Below are 27,590 nucleotides of genomic sequence, written 5' to 3'. Positions count from 1 at the left end.
ATCCAATTGTGCATTGCAATTTTTGGTTGGGCTATGTAGGTTGTAAAGGCATTCAGCCAGGTGCCCTGAAAATAAGCTGTGTGCTGATAACATGCTAGCTACAAATCTTGGCTAACTGTAGAGAGAAATCCAACTAAGTTCAGTCATCTACTGTTAAATTATTATTGTTGGAGGATGTTGTATTTAATGGTTATTGTTAATAAAGCTGTGTCCTTTAATACCAATTGGTTGGCTGTCACCCCTAGGACTAAGCAGGTTAGTGAATTGGATATTGAGTAGCTGACAGGAAGTCTCAGTCAGACAACTGCGGTCATGGCCAACTAGCATTGAGCCTTGTCTTAAATATTATTCTCATGTTTCTCCCAGATGATTCCTTCAAGGCGTGCTTCTTAAGTGTGTCTCCCACACACACACACACACACTTTTTCAGCCACCTTATCATCTTTTCAGCCACCTTGTTGCTACTGGAACTAGTCTTGCATCTAGCAGAAGCAAAGCAGCTAAGAAAGCGAATGGACAAGTGGCACTGTGCTGCCTAGTGAGATCTTTTTGAAGGAACCATACATGAATATGTAGGAAACATGGAAAAACTGGATGTTATAGAGAAGACAAGTAGCACTTCCCTTCCTCCACAGTTGAACTATATATTGATGATAATTCTCTAATTCAAACTCAACATCTTCATTTCTAGTCCATTTAAAGTTTGTGAAGGAAAAAACTAGCCTTCTGTGAAAGGGTTGGGAGCATAAGGTCTAAATTTACTTACAAAGATTGGTTTATTTCCTCATGCCCTCTTTGATGGACATAAATAACTCTCAGTAATGTCAATGTGAGTTACATGTTCACTTGGAAGGCAGAAGAGATGCCTCAAATGACTGCAAAAACACGACTAATTAGGGTAAACTCAGCTGAAGGCAAAAGCATATTTCTCCCTAGTAGTTTACGGTGGGGAATGACTTTAGTGAATAGTTGTATTTATCCCTCTATTGATCTAGTAGAGCAATGTGGAATGTTTGCAAAGCTATCCAAAGTAATTTAAAACTTGTCTACTGCAGAGTGTTTTTACATACACTGCGTCTGATCCTGAGAATTGCTGAACACTCTGAACCTGGGCTGGGTTTTGAATTAATCTGGTTGGTTTGTGATTTCTCATGATGCCATGCAGAACTCCTGATTATGGAACCAGAGGAAACCTGACTGAGGCCGATTTCCATGTTAAGGTTCTGGTTTGTGTTGAATTCACAGTGAAAGTTTGGGGCATGGATCCACAAGTGCTGATACCAAAGGACAGGCTTGCTGGAACCTTGCAAAATGAAATCAACAAGTTTGACACAGTTCAGGTTGGTCTCTGCTGCTGGTCACATTTTGGCTTCTTGGGGTGGAGTGAAGGGGAGAAACAGCACAGGAGTCCTTCTCCTGCACACCCATGCAGGAGATAACCACAACCTGGTGCTTATTGATTCCTGAGGTCAAGGTTGGAGGCATGTTATAGCTTCCAACAGCACGAGGCACCCTAAAGGGAACATGATATGGCATAGCCCTAGCCCCAGTCCCAGCCTTGTCCATACCCACTTAAATTAAAGGCTGTAGTAATTACCTGCCGATAGTCCATTCCCCATATGAGCCTGAAGGTCTCCTGCCACTGCAGCCAGAATATGTTTGGGATCTGACGCTGGGGCTGTGCACTTCTGTAACTGTGTTACAACCTGTGCATGTGGTTTTGAAAGCCACAATATTGACATGTATATTCATGCACAAGATAAAATTTTGAGAAACTGTGACCAGCAGTGAAAATTAGGGCAAAATTCTCCTCTCCCATCTGACCTGTGCATCTCTTATTCACAAATTGGCTCCCCAGTGTTTGATCTGCATGCATTTCACATGGAGAATAGAATCTGAGATCCAGACTGTGGGTAAGACTAATATTTTATAAGAAAACTGTAGTGCTAATATCCTAGTAAAGAAGAAAGGAGAATTTCAAAATCATACTTCAGATCAGATCTTATTTTCCTCTAAAGAAACATTAATCCTTGCTTGGTACAATCACTGATTATTTTAAGCACTATTGTGTGTGTTCCTGGAGATGGATTGACATGATCCTTTCTTTGTAGATCTGCCAGTATCTACTTATGTAACTGTTACATAAAAATATAAGAACATAAGGCCACCCTACTGGGTGAGATCAATGGCCCATGTATCCTGTCTTCCAATAGTAGCCAATGCCAGGTGCTTCAGAGGGAATGAACAGAACAGACAATCATCAAGTGATGGATCCCCTGTCATCCATTCCCAGTTTCTGGCACTCAGAGGCTAGGCTCAGTAGGGACACCCAGAGCATACGGTTGCATCTCTGACTATCTTGGCTAATAGCCATCGATGGACCTATCCTCCAGGAACTTATCTAATTATTTTTGAACCCCGTTATAGTTTTGCCTACACAACATCCCCTGGCAACAAGTTCCACAGGCTGACTGTGCATTGTGTGAAGAAGTACTTCCTTTTGTTTGTTTTAAACCTGCTGCCTATTAATTTCATTGGGTGACCCCTGGTTCTTGTGTGATGTGAAGGAGTAAATACAAATTTTATTCATTTTCTCGCAGCATTCATGATTTTATAGACCTCTATCATATCCCCCCTTAGTTGTCTCTTTTCCAAGATGAACAGTCTCAATCTTTTTAATCCCTTCTTGTATGGAAGCTTTTCCATACTCTCAATCATTTTTGTTGCCCTTTGCTGTACTTTTCCCAATTCTAATATATCTTTTTTAAGATGGAGTGACCAGAACTGCACACAGTATTCAAGTTGTGGGCACCATGGATTTATATAGTAGCATGATGATATTTTCTGTCTTATTATCTATCCCTTTCCCAATGGTTGCTAACATTCTGTTAGCTTTATTGACTGCTGCTGCACATTGAAAAGACGTTTTCAGAGAACTATCCACAATGACCCCAAGATCTTTCTTGAGTGGTAGCAGCTAATTTAGACCCCATCATTTTGTATGTATAGTTGGGATTATGCTTTCCAATGTGCATTACTTTGCATTTATCAACATTGAATTTCATCTGCTATTTTCTTGCCCAGTCACTCAGTTTTGTGAAATCCCTTTGTAACCCTTTGCAGTCTGCTTTGGACTTAACTATCTTGAATAATTTTGTATCATCTGCAAATTTTGCCATCTCATTGTCTACTCCTTTTCCCAGATCACGTATGAGTATGTTGAACAGCACTGGTCACAGTACAGATCCCTGTGGGACATAACTGTTTACCTCTCCATTCTGAAAACTGACCATTTATTCCTACCCTTTGTTTCCTGTCTTTTAACCAGTTACTGATCCATGAGAGGACCTTCCCTCTTATCCCATAGCGTTTTTTTGCTGTTAGATTTTGAGTCTTTTGCTAGTTACCCTCTATACACCTGAGAAATGTTAAATAATCACCTGACACAGAGTTAAATATGCTTACAATATTTTGCTCAATGGAGAGGTCCAAATTGTGCCTGGCTGTTATGTGGGTGTATAAGGGGGTCAGGCACAATGGTGGTCTTCAGCTCAGAGAGTGCAAAGATTCTGTCAGCACCAGCTTCTGTGAAGTGAGTGAAAAGGGAGCTGAGCCAGGGCCACATTCGACTTGGTACTCTTCAGTAAAGCATGCCAGGCACAGAGCAATGCAGGAGCTACATCCTCTTCAAGGGCGGCTGAGATGGCGTGTAAACCTCACACTGCTATTCAGAGGGTTAACAGGAGCCTGGGCGCTCACCTGCTGGCATCTGGAGGTGCTCAGTTAGCAGGTCTCCCTGGAAAGGAGTCAAGTTTCCTTAGAAGGACAGAGAAAGCTCAATTAAAGGAAGACTGAGGAGAGAGGAAGTGGGAAGTTCCTGCTCTCTGAGAATGGTCTGATATGTCAGGTAAGAGGAGACTTGGGAAGAGCCAGGGGAGTCCACTCTTCTATAGTGGCCCAGCATTCAGCTCTCCATAGCTACATGAGGTTGTTTGCACCTTTGTGCTGCTTTGGGCTATATCTGTGTCACAAGTGAATGATTTGGAACAATAAAAATAATTGTGTTAAATAGGGCAAAAGGTCAGTATTCTCCTTACTGCACAAATAGGGTCACTAACATAGGTGCTGGAACTAGGAGTGCTGGGGGTGCTGCTGCACCCCCTGGCTTGAAGTGGTTTCGATCATATACAGGGTTTACAGTTTGGTTCAATGGCTCTCAGCACCCCCACTATACAAATTGTTCCAGCACTCCTGGTCACTGAGGCAGAGTGGGTAATTGACTTGCTCAAGGCCACATGTTAGAGCCAGCACTGGGTCCCAGGCATGTCTGGAAGCTACCTGGATACACCTTTCCACTGGCATTATAAGGTAATATTTTGGCCAGTTTTTGAATAAATTGTCCCAAAAATACAATAGAAACCTACTTAGCATGAAGAAAAAGAGACTTTTAAAAGCAAAAGCTTTTCTCTCTAGTTCATAGTAAGTTAAATGTTTTCCCACCTAAATCACTTTTAATTTACTGTATTTTTACTTGTTAAACCAAAAAAGAGAGGAGATATCAAAGTAGAATATCTTCTTCTACACTTGGCCATATGTTTCTTCATATATAGAGCATTTATTATAACAAATAATTTTGGGCTCAGTTGTGAGCCACCTTATGAAGCGGTGTAAACCACTGGTGAGTTTGTTTCCCCCTTCATGCCCAATTTACAGAGGATGAGAATCTGTTACAGCTTCAGCTAAAGAACTTGGCTGTAGTGCAAACTGTAGAGAATAATACTTTCCCTCCGCAGGTCCCCACTTCAGTCATTGCTGCCAGTCAAAATGCTGGCCATCACAGCAGCACAATGTCCCTTGCACAGGTGACCTTCATTGTGATTTTGTGTGTGTGTGTGTGTACACACATGCACATAGTCATACAGCCTTTACAAGGCTGTACTCCCTTTCCTGTACATGTATGCAAGTAATGAACAGAATCATGGCTTTGCCCTGCCTCCCGCCCCACCCCATCCCCATGCATCAATCAGCACAGCTGAGCCAGTACACAAATAGAAGAAACCTGGGCCAGGTATAATAAGGATGCCGCAGATCAACGCCTCCATCCACTCATGCAGCAAGGTGGGAGTTCTCACTTCTGGTCTGTCCCTGCAGCAGTGCTACTATTTGCTACCTCTTGCTCAGGGCAAGTGGCAAAGTCACAATCAAGCTCTTTCTGCTCAAAAAGAATAAAACTCCAGTGGTTGGAATGGTCAGGCCAGTATTCCCGATTCCCTATTTAAGGACTTATTCTAAATCCCTTGAAGTCACTGAAACCCCCCCCAGCAACTACCATTGACTTCAAGGGGTTTGGGATTATGTCTTACATTCAGTCCTCTAGCAATAGTGATACTAATGCTCTTTTTCTATTACTTGGCTTTCAAGTCGCTGCCACGGCTCCCAATTACAGCATTTCATTTGAGAGTAGCTCTTTAGGGTTAGTAGTGCCATTATAAACCAGTATTTTATCCTTGAATAAAAAATTCCTCTGGGTTGAATCTTGCCAAGCAAACTCTCATAATAGACTGTAATTATTTCTAAAATTTCAGAGGTAATTGCTCTGTTCACTAGTAAGCTAGGTGTGAATGCAAACTAAGGAATGGCGAGGAGGACAAAACTGGACAATATGAGAGAAACTGCACAGAGTTCCAGGACTTCCTCTTTCCTCTGCTATCTGATGACAAAAATAAAGATGCTAAACATGCACAGCAAAAATTTTCCATATTGTTTTACTGTATTATGTGTCTGAACATAGTTCAGTAGGAATGTTCAATAGAAAACTAGTTCACCTTGGAGTTAATGGAATTGTATATCTGTTAGAAGTCACAGCTACCATTACAAATTATTCACCAGATTTGAAAGACTCACTCCAATTCCATGTAGATTGTTGAGCATCTTTTCGCCCCATAACTTACAAATGTGAGAAAAGGTTTGTGTGAAAACCTGGATTCAAATAATTCCGTAGTATATAAAACCTTGTAAATAATTCCCTATGTTACAATTGCAAGGGAAACATTACATACTTTTTAACAGCAGGTTGATAGGCAATATGCTTTTGTAAAAACTAGGTATCCTGAGTGAAATCCTGTCTCCTTTGAAGTTAATGGGAGTTTTACCATTGACTTCAATGGGTCCAGGATTTCACCCCCTGGTGTTTTGTTTCCTTACCTCTTATATTATGTAAATGTACTAAAGTTAGAAATTATCCGCTGAAGTGTATGGAGTTGTATGAAAGGAATCCAAAACTAACCCAAAATGTATTATCAGGAAAACCATCCATTGCTATCAGAGCAGTTTCTTCCTTACCGCTTTCTGAGAGAGCTGCTTTTCCAAAGTAGACCTTTCTTGTTGTTTCTTCCCTCAGTGCCTGGGTGGGGAAAGCCAACTGCTCCTTGTGGTTGTATGTTAGGATTCCTCTCAGCGTTAGCAGGAGAGCTATGCTTGAGATCATCTCTCTGATTAGCCTTAAAGTGAGTCTTAAAGGGAAATATTAACATAAAAACTATGGCACAGGTTGTGGTGTTCTTAGTGAACTGTGGAAAACCACCCCAAATGGCAATAGATCAGTTCCAGCTGTAAAAGAGAGTTTGAGTGTTAGCCATGTATAAATGTCTGGCCAGTGATCTACTGCATACATTATGATGTGGTCCCATAAATGCAGCATTGATTTTTTTGCATTTAAAAGAATCCCAGTTTGGGTTCTCCATAATGGGTTAGAGAGTTGGGTGGAAGGGCAGAGACTCATTCATTCATCTGATTTCTCTTGTTCTTATGCAGTCTTCTCTGTAGAGACTGTCAGATGTTTGGGAACCACTCATATTGTTTTCATACTTTTTCTTTGAGTCCATTCTAAATGGTGCTTGAAATATTCCCTAGTGGAGGCAGTTTAGAGTTTAGCACTTTAGATTAACCCTGTCACAAACCATCTTAAGAAAACACATGCCGATCGAGGGTGGAATAACACCTGGCACGTGTTTGCTGTGATCACGTACATGAAGCAGATGAGCCACACATTTCTATGAAATGCATACTTTTTCCTTGATTTCAAGTAACTCGGTTTCATAGCTGAACTGTTGTGACGCTGGCTTTCCACTAGATCCAAGATATGGAAGAGAACAGCATGGGTTGCTTTATTCTCATGTTTTCTGTTCGAGAGAGACCTGGAACCAAAGCCCTGTGTGCAAATACCCTCAATCATTGGGGTAGTTTGTATTCAGTCATGAAGTTTGCATTTTGGCCCTGTCATGCAAAAGAAACAGGATGAATTCACAAAAAGTGTGTGTTGGTCAAAACACAACTTTAGAATGCAAATAATTTCCTAACCTCTTAATTTACTCAGTAGGTGACAGTTCTCTTTTTGCCCAGAAACATCAGGAAGTGTTGTTCTGTCCTTGAAGTGTATGTTTCACCATCCATAGGACCACCCCCACCCTGTCCTTCCCCTGCACATACAGAGTCTTGTTGAATCATTGCAGTATGTTAAGCACTTGGTTTAAATATCAGAATTCTAGTGGGTTATGATGCAGTCATAATCTGTCACGATCAAAAAATAAGAGACAGTAGGTGATCTGATCTCTGAGTTTTGACTGCATTACCTCTCAGTGTATTATCTGCCATGATCTAATATTGTCTATTAATACCTTGAAAAAATGAGCAGCAGCACAGAGTAAAAAGTGCAGTGCATATTGTTACACATGACCCATCTCTTTTCCTAAGAACGTGTAAATGGTATTTTTAAAGTAAGGGTACTGGGCAAGGATTTGTCATAAGTTACAAGATGAGACATCAAGAGGATAAGAAAGTTAACTGCAGAATAGAAATGGCCAAATGGCTTCTGCAAAAGTTGGGTACAGGTAAAAGTACCTTTGACTCCAGTGCTCCTTCTCCTACAGGCATCTTCAATTGCAATGACTTGGAAGGGAAAGCTATCAAGCCGTTTATCTTTAGGTCACTGGTTTGTATCTTGCCTTGGTCAAAAGTCACCACAAATTATTGACCCCGGGATGTAATGTGCTGATCTTCATTTCAAACACCTTGAAGCTTGGGACTGTTTGAGGTCTGAGTTCAGGCCCATCTTTTATCATTACAGTCAAGAGGTTGGTGGATGGCCTGGATGAAATGAGTTAGTGGTATCAGTCCAGTTCCTAGTGGGTAAATGTCCACATCACAAAGAGCTTGTGCATCTTTTATCAGTGCTGTACCTCCTCTGTGGATAGAGGATATCAGTTTCCAGGGCTGTCAATCCAGAACCTATTATGAGTATTACATTTACTTTGATTTCTAAAAAATGGGTTCCACTTAACAAATATGTCTCCCGCAATGCTCACCACTTTGACTCATACTGTCAACAAAATTCTTGCCTCCACTAGCCACAAACCATACATAGCAGACTACAGGGCGTGTATTAGCAACTCCAGTCCCGTGAAGTTTCTTGTGTATGGTTTCTGGCCATTGGACTGTGGCAGTCCGGTGATTCTACTGCCCATGACCCAGTTATTCTGGCACTTCAGCACCCACACTCTTGAGGACATTGCTACTGTGGAGTTTGACTCCACAGTATCCAGGGAGCTATGGAGTCCCCATTGTGCAGCTTCTCTGTTTCTTGGGCAACCCTTCCCTTCCATAGGAGTTCTGTTGAGTTTGGAGACCTTCTGTGACTGATGTACAAACCAAAAGAATTCAGCCCTCACTGAACTCTCCTCACTATCCATGCTGAGACACACAACAGTTTCTTAACTTTTCCCTTTTATAAACCTATTTAAAAGTGATCAACACCTTCAACATTTGCAGAAGAAGTAGTAAAGATATATGTGTATCTATATAGTACTGGTGTTCCAGATGTACGTGAGTAGGATGAGTAGGGAAAAACACTGTTGGTCTGTCCCACACGTCACATTGCTATCTATCTACTCTTGTGTCTGCACCTGCAGCTTGCTAAGACAGAGCTTTGAAGAGGGAGAGAGTCTCAAGCTGCCTTGTTTTGTGCTCCATCTTTATTAGCTTGTAAGCTCTTCTTTTCTTGAGGATGGTTGGGGATATCTCTTTTGTGGCTTACATGCACTCCTAAAAAGGTATGAGTAGCATTTATAAAACTTATTCTGGCAGTCAGTGGATAGTCTATATATAAATTCACAAAGAAAATGTGGCTATTGAGATATAAAGTAGGGGTGCAGGGTACTGTAATGCAAGTCCTTCAAGAGGTCTCAGAACAGTGTGCCTGCTATTCCTATGTGCAATTACTAGCCTGGAATGGAGAAGAAATACAATGTAGTGAGGGATTACTGAACATTGTACCAGTATATTGTGTACAATCAGTCATTTAGTGCAGGTGTTTCTTTGCTTGTGATGCAATAGGAAAAGTCAACAATGTCAGATCTATCCTTCCATAGAATATTGTTTGAGACGCTACTTGGTAAAGTTAAAAGTGAAGAGTCCAAGGTTGTTAGGTGCCCCACTCACAATAAACTGGGAGGAATACATTATGGGCTGAGATACACCTCACTGTCATAACTCACCTGCTCTTCTGGTGTACCTGCTTATACATGGGAGTTGGACAACTAACTTTCTTATTTGCCTTTGACAATCCCAATCCAGTTTTGCTTATGTACTATGGGCCAAATCCCGATCCTGTTAAAGTCAATAGGAATTTAGTCAGTGAATGGAACTTATGATTTGGTCCTCTGTTTGTTAAAGGATTTTTTGGATTTTCATTTATAAAAAGAACCACCTTTTAGAAATGGGCAACTTTTATTAAAAAGTAAAACTGGCTGTCCATATGTAAGCTGCAGAGGTTGCTATGGTGTAACTAAGTTTATGTCCATTAAGATGCAGGCTCAAAAGTATTTTCCTGCCAAGACTTAGATGTTGAACACAGAAATTACAGCAACACAAACATTTGATGATTGGGAGATCCAGTTAAATGCGCTTAAACTCAACTTTAAAGTACTTATGCACATGCTTTATTTTAAGCACATGTGCAGGTCCATTGGCTTCACTGGGGCTACTCGGATGCTTAATCACATGCTTAATGCATGGTTGATTTGGGGCCAGACTGCTCAGCCCCTTACAGGATCGAGCCCATAAATGAGGTGTATTTTGGCATAGGTATGTGTGTACACTAGAAGAGCAGGTGAGATATGCTGGTGAGGAGGATCTGTGACCATAATGTATTCCTCCCTATATGCACAGGTACATGTGTTAATATATGTGGATATATTTTTAACCTTTAATGGGTATGTGGGTGTATAGATGCAGACAGCTCTGGAGTGGAAGTAGCAACTGATTATGACAAAGCACAACAATTGCAGGGGGGGCAAATATTGGTCAACAAAAGCAGGATAAACACCCTACTGTAATGGAAAGCAGCAGGGTGACTTTATTACTCACACAGACTTCGGTTTCTAAATTTTCAACCAAAAGCCATCCTCCTCTTTCCCTGATATGGTGAATTACATGCTGTCTATTTGTGTTTGTACAACTCTCTCAAGCTTGACATATAATAAAATAATAACCCAAATAAAATCTCCTCCTTAGCTTGGTTGGCTGGCAGTTTGGAAAACCCGAGCATGCCCAGATAAATTTGTTAGTCTCTAAGGTGCCACAAGGACTCCTTGTGATTTTTTTTTGGGGGGGGGGGGGGGGATAAAATCGTACTGAGTATTTTAAATTAAAGTCTGATTGAGTAAGAAAGATCTTCACAGTGGGGAAGAAAACTGATCCTCAAGGACATGTGCTCATGAAAATCTTTGCAAATGATCTTTTGATGTGTTTCTATTATGTCAACAGGCAAAATGAATAACTTCACAATACGTGTTCAGCATTAATCTATGTCACCCTGTATTGTGTGCATTATATTACCTATGTCTTTTTGTTTCCTGTCTCCTTTGTCTTTGACTTCAAGATACTATATAGAGACAACTGATATTAACATTATATTATCTCTTCTTTTTCAATCAGTTTATTACTTCTACAATGTAGGTAGATTCTTACCTTATTATCTTGTGTTTGATTTCAGTATAAAGGTCTTTCTGAGAGTCAGTTTGGTGCTTGACAACTACATTAGTTCCATAGGGAGTTTGCAAAATGAAAGAGGGTACATCTTGGCTTTGTGGTAATAAAAAAAGATTTGCACTCTCTGGGAATGAGCTCTTTGCTTTGAATATTTATTTACCACAATCAGTAAGGGCTATGACTCTCTAGTGATGTTTCTTGGATCTGAGCTGCTTTTTAGATCTTGTTTAAAGAAATACTTTTATGATTAAATTCACACACTAATACTGTGAAATTAAACATGGAAAAACTCAATGCATTTATTAGCTCTTATAAGCACATTTAATATGATTAAGAAATAATAATTTCTAACATGGCACCACACATTTACATGGTTCTTTACAAACACAATTGAGTAATCCTGCTGAAATCAGCATGACTACTTATGACGTGAGTAAGGGTTGCAGACATTCACTGACCACAAAAAGCTTCTAATCCTGAAGTAACTATCTGCTATTGGCAGTGGACTGGGAACTATAATGTGAAATGAGCTGAGTCCTGTAATAGAGCTTTGAACATGTGATACTTGCTTTTGTGGTGAAATTTAGTTTTATTTTAGAATAGAAGAAAAGACCTGCACAGACAGTTCAAACAATCCCAGGGCATTTTACACTATAAAAATGACTAAAATCTGCCCAAGAGTTGTGGGTTTTTTTAGGTTTTTAGATTTAAAAAAAAAAAACAGGAACAGTATCAACTCTTAACCAAGGGCTGTGGAATCTTAACACCCCACAACTCACAACCTAAAAGAGATCTCGGAGACTGTAACCAGGCCAGTAAAACTGCCAGTAGCTGATCTCAGTGAATAAATCCTAAGGAAACAAAGTTTTAGATCATAATGCCTGGTTTAGACAGATTTACTTCGGTCTTCTGGTTTTGTGAGTGGAATCTAGGTTTTAGTGCCAGATTGTGCAAAAGAGATGTGGCCCATGGACAGCTTGATATGTTACAGAGCAGTCTATAGGATGTAGAGTACATACATTTCAGTGAGAGCAACTTTTATTTCCAGGAGAATGGAACTGCCCTTTCATTTATTTTACAATTAGGATATCAAACATTGGTTACCCTGGGGTAAGTCCTGTAGTCATTCTCAGCTAGGCTAAATTCTTACTGACGTCAGCAGCCAATGGCCTAAATTGAAGGCTGAGATTAACTAAAGATTTGGTCCCCTTTCTTTTGAAAATGAACAGAGGCTGAAACTGATTGCAAATATATGAATACTTTTCCTACCCAATTGTCTGAGTAGCTACAATATATGTAGCTGATAGGAGAACCATATTGCTTTCATAATGATTTCCATCTAGTCCTGCTTTTGTTGCCATCTCAGTGTAGATGATAGAAAGTCTTCAAAAAGACCTCATTTCTAAGTTCAAATCACATTGCTTTGGGTTATAATGTTATTTACTACCCATGTCTGTTCTAATAATCCTAATTATTATTATTTCCTATTAATAGCACCCGTTGCAGGACAAGGGCCAAAGATGAGTGAGATTGGCATGCAACAGAAGCAAGTGAACTGAGCAAGAGCTGATGTTCTATGTATGTCTTGGTAGCTGTATGATTGTTTGACAGTTTTGCAGGATGCTGTTAAAACACTCTTTTGGGTGTAAAGCTACTGTATGTTGTTCCCAAGTGAATATTGACTACCCAATAGCATAATTATAAATGGGCTAAATTGTGTAGGTTTTTCAGCTAGTTGTCATTTCACATGAGGCCTGGTCAAATAGTTTGAGTGCATGCCTGGTGCTGGGAACTCTCGAGCTGTGACCCAGACTGTGATACCTACTCCTTCTGAGGCCTTGATCAAGTCATTTCAGCCAACGTTTGCAGACTTTGTTGCCTGAACTTAGGTGCCAAAATGGTTGGCTCAATTTTCAGAGATGATGAGATCTGCCAGCACCAGCAAGATTGAGGGGGGAGAAGAGGACTCATCTTTGACTAATTTTTTATTTAAAATAAAATGATTTGACAAAGGATCCACAAGTTTTTTTGTTTGTTTTTTTTTTAAAAACAGATAGGTTAAAGAAATGTGGAAAGTTGCATATCTAGCAATTAATTTAAATAGTATCCTTTAATTTCTTATTGACTGTGACCTTACTCAATATCTGGGGATGTCTGGACAGACAGATTAGACTGATCTAAGGGAATGGAAGGAGAAACGCTTGATGCTGTTGAAGTAGTGCACCAAGGTCCTCAGAAATGTTTTTAGAGTTTGACTCATTGAAATTGCTCGTTTATTTATTCACATTATCCATGAGAAAACATGATAGAAATTCCTTGATAAATAATAAACACAACAAACATTTCCAAATAATACTTCAAGAAATTTGTATGAAAAAGTTTATTCTTGTTTTACAGAAGAGTTCTTGGCTTTAAAGCAACAATCCATGGTAACAGTAGCCTCTCTGACTCAGAATGGCTTACTCTGCAATGCATTTTGTCATCGTTCATATCTAAGCAATAAGACACGACCAGCAGTGCATTTCTAGGTGATTATCGCACAAGGCTAAAAATGATAAGTCACAAGCCAAACATTAAGTGCCTGTAACCAATGGAGAAGTACAATAATAACTCTGAAACCTGGAGTATTGTAATGCTGTTAATGAATATGGCATCAATTCAAGGACAGCTCTACTACTAGTTACTGTTTGATAAACAAAATGTTTTTAATTAATAATCTCAAGGGTCCTCTTATCTTAATTCTTTAAGGGTTAAATCCTGAAAACCAGGTGAAGGCTGTGGAAAATCCACAATTCAATAGGACTCAACTGTGCAGGTAAGGGATAGGATTCTCTCCAGGATTCCTGGACCATACTACAGAAGAGGATTGTAGGGAGTGAGACATGAGGGCTGGGACAGTCCAGGGAAGGCTTTGGCTGGACATACCCACCAGCCAAAGCCTCCTTTGGAGATGAGCTGGAGTAGCGCAACACAAGTAGGCCATTTACACAGGGTGTGTACTGGGATAGATGTATTTTTAGTAGTTATGTGATCTGATTTCTCAAAGCTGATGTTCATCTGCAGTTCCACTGGCTTCAATGAGATTTGCAAGTGTTCAACACTTCCTTGAAAATCAGACCAATAGTGTGGTAAGTGTACATGACACCTTACAATGGATAAGTGTTAAAAAAAATGTGGAGTTCCTGCCTTCAAAAATTTCCACTGTAAAATGATTGCTGATTTAACTTCCATGTGCAGTTGGCAGAGAACAGAGAGAGAAGAGTGAAAAGAGGTCTGGACTTTGGTAAATAAAATAAACAAGGCTATTTAATGAATCAAAAGTGGAGTAAAATAAAAGTTGAATACAAAAAAAATAGGCACTGTAATATTTAATTTTAATTTTTTACAATTTTGTTTATTTTTAAGCATTTTCTTTTATCGATTTAAATGTCCATAGTTGTGCCAAATTATGAGTTTTAAACATTTTTTTTTCTATTTAAATTTTCAGAGTTGAGGGAAAATGTGGCGGGTCAGACAATAATTATTTAATGACAATAGATGCTGAGATTCAAAAAGTTAAAGCTTTATAACCATTAAAACACAAATTGTCAATGTCACATGTCAAAATATCCAAAGTAAATAGCCTTCATTCAAATGCGAATAAGTTCCCAAGCAACATTTTTCTTACTTTGCCTATCTGTAAATTTTGATTATTATCAATGGAAATATTTTTGTCGGTTTGTGCATGAAATTTATGTTTACAGACATTCACCAATAAAGATACCCCTTTAGTGACTAGGCACTGTGTTCAAGGCCAGGAGGAGACTAAATTTAGGAGGCCCATTATCTTGTCAGTTGCTTGTGCACAGCTCCCACTGAAGTCGATGTGCAGACCTGACTCTGAGCCAGGGCTGCCCCGGGGGGGGGGGGGGGGGCAAGTGGGGCAATTTGCCCCAGGCCCTGGGCACCACAGGGGCCCCCACGAGAGTTTTTCGGGGCTCCTGGAACGGGGTCCTTCACTTGCTCCGGGGGCCCCGGAAAACTCTCACGGGGCCCGGGCCCCCAGAGCTTCTTCCGCTCCGGGTCTTCGGCGGCAATTCGGCGGCGGGGGGTCCTTCCGCCCCAGGACCCACCGCCGAAGACCCCAGGCCCCCTGAATCCTCTGGGCGGCCCTGCTCTGAGCTCCTCCTGCAAAGAGCCAGGGCCAGGAAAATTGAAGACATCCCTGCCACGTGAGATTCCCTGGATAACCTTTAAACACACAGATAAAGACACAGATGCGGGGATAGATGGAGTAAGGCCTCAGCTTTAATAGCCTCTTTTCTAGAACTTGTGACCTATTGCAGTCTCACAGTTCAATGTTGCTTACTCCCTGAGGGCAGCCTATGTTCTAGGTCATGGGATCTGGCCTAACTGATTGACTCCTTCTAGTTCTACCAAAATATAACTTGAAATCAATGGAATTATAACAGAATAAAAGAAGCATAAGGCAATGGAGAATCAGGCTAATGTGCAGCAAGTTTAAAATGCAATTGGTGATCAAATAATCATAAAAATGTAGTGCTGGAAGGGACCTTGAGAGGTCATCAAGCCCAGACCCCTGCACTGAGGCAGGACCAAGTATGCCTAAACATGACCAGTATATGTCCAACTCATTCTTAAAAATCTCCAGTGATTGGGATTCCACAGCCTCTCTTGGAAGCCTATTCCAGAGCTTAACTACCCTTCTAGTTAGAAAGTTTTTTTTTTAATATCTAACCTAAATCACCTTGGCTGCAAATTAAACCCATTACTTCTTGTTCTACCTCCAATGGACATGGAGAACAACTGATCACCCTCTACTTTATAACAGTCCTTAACATATTTGAAGGCTGTTATTGGGTCCCCCCTCAATATTCCTCTCTCAAGACTAAACATACCCAGTTTTTTTAGTCTTTTCTCAGTTAGGGTTTTCTAAACCTTTTAATATTTTTTGTTGTTCTCCTCTGGACTTTCTCCAATTTGTCCACATCTTTCTTAAAGTGTGGTGCCTAGAAATGGACACAGTACTCCAGCTGAGGCCTTCCCAGAGTGGAAGTGGAGTGGAACAATTACCTCCCGTGTCTTACATACAACACTCCTGTTAATACAGCCCAGAATGATGTTAGCTTTTTTGCCACTGAATCACTTTGTTGACTCATGTTCAATTTGTGATCCACTACAGTCCCGAAATCCTTTTCAGAAGTACTACCGTCAAGCTAGCTAGTACCCATTTTATAGTTGAACATTTGATTTTTTTCCTTCCTAAGTGTAATACTTTGCTGTTGTCTTTACTGAATTTCATCTTGTTGATTTTTAGACCAATTCTTTAATTTGTCAAGGTTGTTTTGAACCTAATCCTGTACTCCAAAGTGCTTGCAATCCCTCCCAGTTGGGTATTGTCCAGAAATGTTATAAACTTACCCACCACTCCATTATCCGAATCATTAATGAAAATGTTAACTAGAACCAGACCCAAGATTGACTCTGGCGGCACCTCACTAGATATGGCCTCCCAGTTTAACAACGAACCATTGATAACTATTCGGTGAGTATTGTCTTTCAACCAGTTGTGCACCCAGTTTATTATAATATCATTTAGACAATGTTTCACTAGTTTGCTTATGAGAACGTCACATGGAACTATATCAAAAGCCTTACTAAAATCAAGATATATCCTGTCTACTGCTCTCCACTATCCACTAGGCCAGTAAGTCTGTCTAAAAAGGAAATTAGGTTGGTTTGGCATGATTTGTGCTTGTCAAATCCAAGCTGGCTATTCCTTATGATCCTATTATCCTATACATCTAACTTACCTAAATATTTTTAACATGTTCTTTCCCTGTTTTGGCTTGCATTCCTTTCCCCTTATTAATACTAATTGTGTTAAATAACTGGCCCATTAACTGTTTTAGTGAATACTGAAGCAAAAGAGGCATTAAACACCTCAGCCTTTCCTACATAGAGGCACACAATCCCCTAAGCCTATCCCTCACCAAGCAGGGGGAAAAAGATGTCACAGTTGTCATTTTTTATCTAGGTATGTGCTCAGATACTATGCGATGGGCAGCAATATAACAACCTAGGCAGGCAGATCCTCGTATTGATCAATGCAAACTAAAGAAAAGGGTCATTGTCCACTGACACTCAGGCCTGAGAAAGGCCAGACCAATGGGAGAGAGACTAAACATCTCAATACAGGTGTATGTCTCATGTAAGATGTATTCCTGCTTCATCTCACTCCAACTACCTACAGTACTTACAAAAGGATTGAAGGCATTAAACCCCCTCCACTACCCCAGGGCTCCAGAGCTCCAGAAGATGACAGTATAGCTTTTCCCCCTTGGTCCCATTAAGGGCATGTCTATGTGAAAATGTTTTACCAGTACAGTTATACTGGTATAGTTAAATCTATGTAGTCTCACTGGTTCAGCTCCCCATGTGGACACTCCTACTCTGGACAAAGAGAGCCCTTTCACTCCAGCTTAAACCCTTTCTAAAATAACAAACTAACTTTCAAAAGGCACCTCTGCTAGGGGAATAAGAAAGTCCACACAGGCTGCTACACTCGTATAACTAGATCAGCTCAAATAATAACTAGAGTTGATTAAAAATTGGCTATTGGGAGCAATATTACAGTTTCTCTCATGCCCTCAATTCTCTTCTATGGGCTAGGCTCCATGGTTGGACTGTATCTCCCTTTATGCACTGCAGTCATGGAACTTCCATGATGCACTGTAAAAGTTCATCCAGATGGGAGGCCGCAGTGCATCGTAGAAGATGTAGTCTAGTGGATTGGGGATGGCGGGGCACAAGACACCTAAAATACCACAACATCTCAGGCAGACACACTTTAATGTTGAAGTGGCCTGACATGAAATATTTTGTTCAGATTTTCCAGATGGGAGCAAAACTGACATGTTCCTGTGAAAAAATTTGATTTTGAGAAAACCATATTTTTGTTGAAAAAACATTGTGATGGAAAATTCCCAGCCAGCTCTACCAATAAGATGAAACTCAGTGAAGTGCTTGTTTTAAAACAAACAAACAAACAAACAAACAAACAAAAACAGCACCCAATGTTCCAACTTGGAACATAATGTTGATCACTGCTGTTCTGACATTCCAGAGAAATCAGAATGAAACATCAAGACTATATCAGTGGTAAACTTTCGCAATGCAGCCTGAGACATCACAAAACCTAAGCAAAGGTGTGCTGTTTTGAGCAAAAGGGATCCATTTTGGACATGAGTGGAAATCAATCAAAATTCAATGGTTTTTCATTGTTTTGACCAGAAATAAGACTAATCCTGATGGTTCTTGCAGAGCTTTGCTTTTGAGATTTGGGGCCTTAGTATGCAAACCATGACAATCAAAACTGGGAAAAGATTTGCTGTCAATCTCCTGTGACCTGGAAGTGCTAAGTTTTTCACCCTTAGAAATTATGATCTATATGGTAAATATATGGCCAAATTCCAATTTAAGTAATCACATTTTTATGCTCCTTAAATTCCCCCTGTAATTTTAATTGGCCATGGAATGGTCCACTCACAGAGTCTAGGACTGGTGCTGTTAGACATGTCCTGTTTCACAATAAAAATAGTTGCATTTCAGTGGCGGGCAAAGTGATTCCTGCAGCATGTGTGTCATTTTGCTCTTATTTAATAACTGCCTTAATGTGCTGTGCTAAACAGCAGCATAAAGAAATTTGCAGATGATATGCTACTAAACTAGCAGGAGTAGAGATGAGAGAGAATTGATATAAAGAGACTTATATAGGATGCAAACATGAACAGTAAATGAGATTCTGTCTGGCCAGTGGAGTCAGTGAATACAGACTTCTGTAATGTGACAGAGCTCTTAACCTTTGTAACCCTGACCCAAGTCAGGTGATTGGGTCCAGGAAATAAAGTTCAGTCCCTTATCAGAACCTCTGGGTGTCACACCCTTATTACAAATGCATCTAGGGAAAAGTAATCTAAAACTGAAACATTCAGTGTGAAAAAGAAACCTAGAAAGCAGTCATGCTGAAAAAGACCTAGAAGTGATAGTAGGTAGCAGATCAGTTAAAATCAATACTTCAGAGAAAAAAAGGGTGATATAATTTTGGGGTGTATGCATAGAAGAATCAGAATATAGAGCAGGAAAGTGATAATTCTGGTTATATAGCTCTAGTGAGACTCCACCTGGAATATTGAATTCATTTCTGAGCACCTAGAAAGATATTAACGAAGTAGAAAGAGTTCAAAGAAGTGAAAAAATATGATGAAGGGGATGGAGGGAGTGACTAATGAAGCAAAGAGCTAAAGAAGTAAATATATGGGTCACATATGATAACCATATACAAGTAACTTAAGACTAAAAACATCTTGGATGTAGGGGATTAATTAGGATGGTAAAAGGGGTTATAAACATGAGTTTCTGGATGAAATTAAGGAAGAGGAAGTTCAGGATGATTCTCAAGAAAACCTTCCTGACAGTGAGATCTGTTGATTGTGAAACAATATCTAAAGTGAAGTGATGGAAGCACTGGCATTTTAGGTCTTTTAAAAATAGACTGGTTAAAACACGAGAAATGTCACATAGGAAACAATCCTGCACTGATAGTGAACTAGATAATTTTCCATAATCATTTCTATTATTTTAATCCATGCATAATATACTTTATTTCTTAACCTTCCAAAATTTCTGCACAGAAGCATGCCCCATTATCATCTTATGTCTGTATTGTTTCCGTAAGCCTTATATATTTCTGAATTAAATTGCAAGCTTCTCATTGCAAGGAACATGTATTATTTGTTTCTAAAGCAGTGTGTGCCTATGTATGATATTCCATAAGCTTTGATAATACCAACAGATATAGTTTGCACTGTGAGTAAAGTTTGTTAGGCATTTTAGGATTGCTATGGATGAAAATAGAGATGGCCCTGAGCTGTGAAGTTAAGATCTAAGTCCAAATCCACATCTAACCTTTCTTCAAAGTGTTAGGGGGCATATGGATTCTGGGGTTTTTGTTCAGGTCCATCTCAGAGTAAAATATGCTGTATAAATGCAAATTCATTATCGTTACACATTCAGACAAAAGGATTTTCCATCTGGGTACTAACTGATATTTGTCTGCAGCATTCAACAGTAATTTATGTATCTTTTTTTTTTTTTTATCAAGATCCATTTCAGAAGAAATCCTAAAGCAGTTTAGTCAAAACCCTGATATGTTTTGGTTTTAGTTGAAAGCCAAAGAAGTGATTAACTCCCTTTTTCTTTGTGGATTTGCTGAACAGGTGCTCTTTTAAAGGATCACTAGGTATATTTAGCATCTGAAATTTGAGCAAGTCTAAATCTCATTGGCTGGCCTGGCCACATGATAATTTAGGATCTGATGCATCAGGCTTGCTTTTGCCCAGTGTTTCTCAGGAGGGAAGAGTTGGAGAGGCTTTGCTGCTAAGGAAAGTTTGTAGAATATTGCTGGTAAGTGGATTTTATTTTGCCTGTTTTTTTTTCTTTAGAGCCAATCGGGCAGTTTCTTATTCTGTAGCTTTTTGAGGGCTCTGTTCACTACTTACCCATGCAAGTCAATAGGTATTTTGCCTAAGCAAGAAGTGATGAAAAGGACCCTGCGTGGTTGCAAATCACAGTAAGTGAAGAGAAATCCTTGGATCTATGTCTGGAGGATATAAAACATGGGGTTTGGATAGACGTTCCCTATAGTTAAGTACATATATGTACCGCTGATGTTTGTGCTTAGACTGAGCTTTAGCCTCCTTTGCTCACCAGACATGCCACTTGTGAATTGTTTTTATGAGTTAGCCGTTTGGTTTAACAAAATAGGTTTCTTCTAATTTTTTCCCAACATATTGGCATTAAAAAGGGACAATAATGTATGTTCCTATATTTAACCTGCAGTACTGGTCTTCACTTGCCTCAGAAGGAATTGCAGTTTAGCTAGCTAAATGAAACCAGCCAACCACTCCATAGTATTAGCTTACATGGCAGATATCTTTGGACTAAAGCAGCTGTTCCAAACCTTCATCTACCACCAGCGTTAGAAATAGGGATGTATTGTCTAGTAGCAAGCTGTAATTTTGACAGGCCTATAGCATAACCATTCCATTAATTAATCCATCTGAATTTTGCAGCAATAACCTTTATTTCAAATATTGACCCAAACAATATGGTTTTCTATATTTTCTAGGTCTGAAGGAAAAAAATAGAAAAAAGCCACAAAAGCTAAGAAACGGAGCATCCATACAGGCTGATGGTGGGAAGAGAGAAATTAACCTCATTAATTTAAGGTCATTTAAAAATAATTATGCCAGATTTTTCTTCATTATATTTTTGCTTGTTATATTGTAACTTACCAAGGAAAACCCCATCCAAACAATAGATGAAATAAAATAATGGGCTATGTAAATATTACAGATAAGGAGAGTTCTCCAGATAATTTTGTAGTGGGGAAAATTCCAAACATATATTTTAACAAATAACCACATCTCTTATTTGTTCTTCAGTATGTGTCAGCATTGGATTCCATATATTTGACCTGAATTGTAACTGATATTAGCATGTTGCTTAATCCAGTAACACTGCAGTCTGAAATAAAGTGAAATAAAGTTAGATCATGATGGCTTTAATTTTTGTGAGTCACATGCTAAAGCTCTGCTCCTGACTTGCCAGTAAAATAATATATTGGTATTAGCAATTATTACACCATGACACACACACATAATGGACTTGACTAATAGAGTTTCATAATATTTGAATACTTTGGGCTAATATTATATTTTCATCTGTTATATGTCCAGTGCATAGGTGCTAGGCAGAGGAATACTCTGTGAAAATGGCAGACGACGAGGAGTATGAGGAGGTAATAGAGGTAAGAGAAAAATCTTCTAACAATGGAGTTACTTGTTTGTGAACTTGTAACAAATTAATGTTTTGAAGATGCATAGCTTGTGTCCATCTCTATACATAAGCAAACTGCTCCCCAAGTTTGGGTGTGTGCAGGTACATTAGACGGAACAGTGCCATCAATACAGCAGAACCTCTGTGGCTGCTGTTCCAGTATCTATTCGAATATGGATTGTGACCTTTCCCACCCATTGCAAGGAAGAAATATGAAAGTTCCATATTGGGGGCCTTTTGTGAGCCCTATGTAGGGCTGTATTGACCACATTGACCTATGTGGTCAATACAGTATGGATACTCAGTGTAGATCTGAGGCCAAATTAAACCCTGGTGTAACAGCACCAAAATCTATGGAGCTACAGCAGGGATGAATTTGACCTCCTTTAAGCTCATTGCTTTGTACCTCATTGTAGTGCCATGATTTGAGGAGTCCCCAATAACTAGGGACACAACAGCCTACTATCATGGGTGAATGTCAGTGAAAAAATGACTTTGCTATAAGATGGTTACACTATATTAATAAACCTGCCCTTAGTTATTAAACGATGTTTATTCCATTAAAATACATAAGGGCAACTGGAATGGCTTCCATAGTGTCCTCGGGGGGGGGGGGGGGGAGATAATGTTTATTTCAGTGACCAATTTTACAACTCTGATCCGCACAAGAAATCCTATGGATTTCTCATCTGAGCCAGGATGGCAGGGTGAAGCCTTCAGTGTTGAACACTGTATGTTTCTGATCGTCAGAAGCAGATGTGCTAATTCAATTAGTTACATATCTACATTATTTGTCTGAGGAAATAAATGTCACTGTTAGTACGGTCCCTGTAGATGTATTTTGGAATCTAGCTATAAAAGGAACTATTTCTCCAAATTGTTATGATTTCCTATATTATCTGTGATTCACCTTGTATGTAGTGACTAATAATATCAGTGTTAATTGTACCACTAGTTATATTGTAGTCAATCCCACTTCCATACTTATCTCCTTTTTTAGGCTGATAATTATTTATTTTATTTTTGATAAGGTGTCAATTTCCTTTTTTTTTTTAATTGTGTGATGTGGCTATGTTTTCCCAGACAGCTCCATTTCCTCCTGCTTTGTTTTTTAAAAAATGTATGCCTATCTATAACTACATCTCTTGGACAGCCTCAGATGGTTCTGCTTTATTAGCTCCCTCCTGAGATAGTCACAGGGGAGAAGTTATAAATAAAACAGCAACAAATGGCATCTGGTATCATTTTGAAGCAGCTCAGCCCTTTCCAAAATCATTAAATCTATAACCCTAGTTTTATATAAATCACATGATGTAAATCTGTGTAATCAACTTGTACCAGATATTTCTGTTTAAAGAGAGAGGAAAATTATTGCTGGAATAAGTGAATATTCTTTTACTCACACAGAGGGCTCAGAGTATACTGGGTATTTCATTTAAGGGATATTTCTCCTACCTCTGGATGTACTCGTCTACATTGGATATTGTAGCCATTTGTGATTTGCAGAGAATGCAGTTGATCACAGAACCAGATAGTATTTCACTGATGAGTATCTTGAGACTTTTTGGGAAAAGTGAGTCAGACACACTACGTTGTCACTGAACAGGAACTACTCAAAAACATAACCAGATATTAGGCCGCATGAGAGGTAGTTTGTTCTAGTTATTTGAGCAAAGTACTGAGGCCCTAGAAAGCCTGAGTTTTAATCACAGTTCTTTTAGGGCCTGATCCAAAAGGTGCATACTGATGTGCTGTGTGACCTTGGGGAAAATCACTGTGCATGAGATTTTCAGAGGCACAAATGGCAGCTGGACACTTAACTAATACTGGAAGTCAATGAGCGTTAGGTGTGTGTGTTTTTTTTTTTTTTAATTTCCATCTTCATCTTTCCTTCTCCATTGACTTCAATGAAATGTTACAGGTTCAGAGCAGCTGAGGCTCTGGCCCAGTCTGTCTCAGTTTTCCCATCTGTATAAATGGGTACAGTAAAATGGAGAGGGCTGTTGTGAAGTTTGATTGAAGTGACCGTCATCCAGGCTTTTGGGAAACCCTGGTTTCTTTGATACTGACTCTCTCTGTTGCTTTGTGCAAGTCATTTAATCTCACTGCCTCTGTAAAATGGCCATGATAATTAATAATCTTTATCACCTACCTGACAAGAATTTTAATTAGTTTGCAAATTGCTAATTATTATTATTATTATTATTATTATTATTATTATTAAAAATGAGCGGATCCTCAGAGCTCTGCCAGGGATGGAAAAGAGGCTCCTGCATGTCTGAACCACAACTACATCCCCCCCAAAATTGGGTTTGAAAGCTGTGTTTGTTATTGCTTCAAAGAGATAAGGAAGGCATTTTGCTGTGCTGCATGACCTTGAGAAATGATGAGGTTTGTCCTTTGTTTATAGTATTACACTGAAGAGACTGTCATTGAGGAGGGTGAACCAATGGAGGTAAAGGATTGTATGAGATTGCATGTGGAGCAAACGGACATGTTGTTAATGCAAAGCACCAAATGCATAATAAACCATTCTGTGTTTTGAGGGTTATTTCACCATTCTGACTGCATAAATATGAGCTGAAATAAGTGAAGATTACTTCTCAAGGGACTTCTATTTAATTTACAAGGGCACTCAGTACCTCTCAAAGTTGGGCCATGGATTACATGAACAGGAAACATGGGCTAGTGTATACTCTAATATGCCCTATGTACTTCAGCTATTCTGAAGACAAGTACAGAAAGATTCTTCCTGAAATCTATTATGTTTACACATCAGTTCAATTCTCATTCGTTTTGTATGACTTAGTCACAAGCAAAGTGATTGTTTCTATGTTTTTCCTGTTTCCGTTATTGCGATGTAGTGCCCCCAGGAAGTTATAAAAGTAATTTGAAATTGCAATTAGGCCATTCGTATGGATATTCCAACTCAGAGCTTTTTCCAGGTGAAATACTCCTCATAGTTTGTGGCTATCAAGATGCACCGCCTTATAGTTTTATTCTGTGGGTAAAGTGTTTCCTTTTGAACAAAGAGTCCTGTCACAAAATCTTTCTTGAATCCTTGTTCCAGTAAAATGCCCATTGACAAAATAGGAACTTTTACTGAGTAAGTAATTCAGGACTACCCCTGCCAAAAAAAAGGCCATGTCATGCCATTTGTTTTTTAAGATGAACTACCCAGTGAAATCAATGGCCACAAATTATTCAAAGTAAGCAATGGTGCAACAGATAGTTCTATATCTGACTTACCAGATTTGCATTACATTAATGATGGTAGTTTTTTTTATTTAAATAGAAAATTAGTCACTGTAAGCACTATAGCCTTTCTAATTAATGTGATTAGATTTTCTTCTGTAGTCTGTGGTGTATTAATACCCTGTAACCCCTTGGGTTATAATATGAAAGAGGAAAACTCACTGTACTTTCAGAATCACGCATTTTTTTTCTGCTCATTTTCTTTGATGAGGTCATGATTTAGGCACTGGTTAAGTCTATTCACTGGTACATGTAACTTTTTTTTAGTGTGAAGGTTTTACTGTCTAAGGGCCAAACTTCGTAAACTCTTCAGGGCAAGTACCATGTCTTATAGCTGTCTGCAAAGTGCTATGTACATTTATGGCGTAATAAACCAAAAAAAAGAAGTTAATATGAGTCAACTTCAGTTGAACCATTATTTGGCCCTAATGTAATAGGTAACAAGAAACAACATGTACTTTTTTTCATGGTTTTATCACCACATGCGTGCATTTAGGATTCTCCAGTGCCATTTAATGACAGAAAAGGTGCCATTACTTTCCTCACTGATTAGAAATGAATGGATATGGACTAACCTGTTGCAACATTAAAGTGAATAACAACATATTGGAACATTATTAGTGAAACACAACTAGTGCCCACAGAATAAAGCATTTTGAAAGATAAGTATTGCCAACATTTTCTTCTTTAGCTAATGCTCAATATATTTGCTATTCTACGTCATATTAATGCAAATAACTGTCAAGAAATCTGAGCTTCATTCATTCCCTTTTGAAGGCTTTCCTTTTTTTAGCAAATCTATTATGAAACAAGACTTGATGCTTCCTTATCCATGCACTTTTGAAACAATTTTATTTTTGTAAGTTATAATAATTTCTTTTAGTGTTTTTAATTCAAATCTTACTTGTATTAAAACCATTGCCTACAGCATGAACAAATATATAGATTGTTAAAAGGAAATTGACTCTCTTTCCCACTGAGCTATACCCACTGCTTATATACATATATCAGATAGTCTCTTCTGTGATTATGATCTGACTATCCACATCAGGACATGCAGGTTAGTAGAAAAACTGGATTCTGAACATACATTCAATCACCTAGTGAATCTTATAGTTATTGTGAAGATCTGAAGGGTTTAGTCATGTTTATCTTGCTATCTCAATTTCTTTCCTCTTTTGGGGGAAGGCTATTCCTTTTGAAGGCTGATAAGTGCCTTTCATCTACATTCACATCTCCCAGTGACATCAACAGGAGCTGTGAATGTGTGGATATGTGTTCCCTCCAATACTCCCAATATAGCCCTTAGTATTCAGATCATTTCTACACTTCGGGCCTATCTGTCATCGATCTACCCTCAAGGTTCCCTCTGACGTCAATGAGAGATACGCATGTGGAATGATGGCAGCAGAATACCCTCCAGACTCCAGAGCTGCTGGATAAAAACCAGAGAAGCTTGATTTAGAAATTGGCTAATCTGCAGAGTCTTCACACTGCCTGCTTGGATGATGTGTACTAGGCACATTGGGCAATCCCAGTAGGAAAAGTGGCCCACATTGTAGCTCAGTTCCCACTGTGGGGGGATCCTGAGTAGGAATTAAATGCCATTTCATCAGATAGGAGAGTTAAAAAGTTCTTGCTGCAAAATTATGGCTTATAATTAAAAATCCAATAAATACATATTGCCCACATTCCCAGGTAATCATGGAGACCACCACCACCACCACCACCACTGGAACTACTGGCCCCAGAGGCACCTCAGGAACCATTGAGCAAGTTGCACCGCCAGTCAGAAAGAGGATGAAAAAGATAAAAGTGGATTCGTCCAAGTTTATGACACCTTACCTGAAACACAGTCATAAAATGCAGGATCTGTTCAGTCAGGTAAACTCATACACTTGTGTCTTCCTGTTATGTATATTTGATTTAAAGAAACAATCATAGCAAACCCTAATATCACTGTAATGTCCTCTTCTGTATTTCCTTTCTCATCCTTGTTGATTACTGATATTTACAGTGAAAGAGGAGTTTACATCATTGCCTGATTCATTCATTGTTACGGTAGTGAATCATGATGTCACAAAAAGTGGCTTGAGGGAGGGGCATGAGTTCTATTGGTTATAACAGATATCTGAGAGCCAGGATTCCCGATGTCCATTCCTAGCTCTCTCACTGACTCTGACTCTTTGTGTTCTGCTGGAAAATTTATTTAACCTCTCTCTGCCTCAGTTTACACACCTCAGTTGGAATAATAATTAAAGATAGACCTGAGTTCTGAACTTACCCAAAGCTCAAGCATGATTGGTTTGTTTGTTTTTCATTTTTGGCCAACTATAGACAAAGGGCCAAGCTGCAAAGTCCAGATCTGGATCCAAACTTTCCCAAAAGCT

General features: G+C 39.2%; 1 protein-coding gene across 1 annotated transcript in view; it reads left to right on the top strand.

Moving 5' to 3' along the window:
- The first annotated feature begins 21,880 nt into the window (after nucleotides 1-21,880).
- Nucleotides 21,881-27,590, top strand: part of NEB (nebulin) — a 201,774-nt gene continuing 196,064 nt past the window's right edge. The window contains exons 1-3 of the mRNA XM_065413682.1: nucleotides 21,881-21,916; nucleotides 24,356-24,400; nucleotides 26,899-27,084. Of these exons, the coding sequence (XP_065269754.1) occupies nucleotides 21,881-21,916; nucleotides 24,356-24,400; nucleotides 26,899-27,084 (267 nt within the window). The remainder of the gene's footprint in view (nucleotides 21,917-24,355; nucleotides 24,401-26,898; nucleotides 27,085-27,590) is intronic.

Source organism: Emys orbicularis, chromosome 11 (genome assembly GCF_028017835.1).
Source record: "Emys orbicularis isolate rEmyOrb1 chromosome 11, rEmyOrb1.hap1, whole genome shotgun sequence".
NCBI classification, from domain to species: Eukaryota; Metazoa; Chordata; order Testudines; family Emydidae; genus Emys; species Emys orbicularis.
Note: the sequence above shows the minus strand (reverse complement) of the source record. Positions and strands in the feature narration are given on the sequence as shown.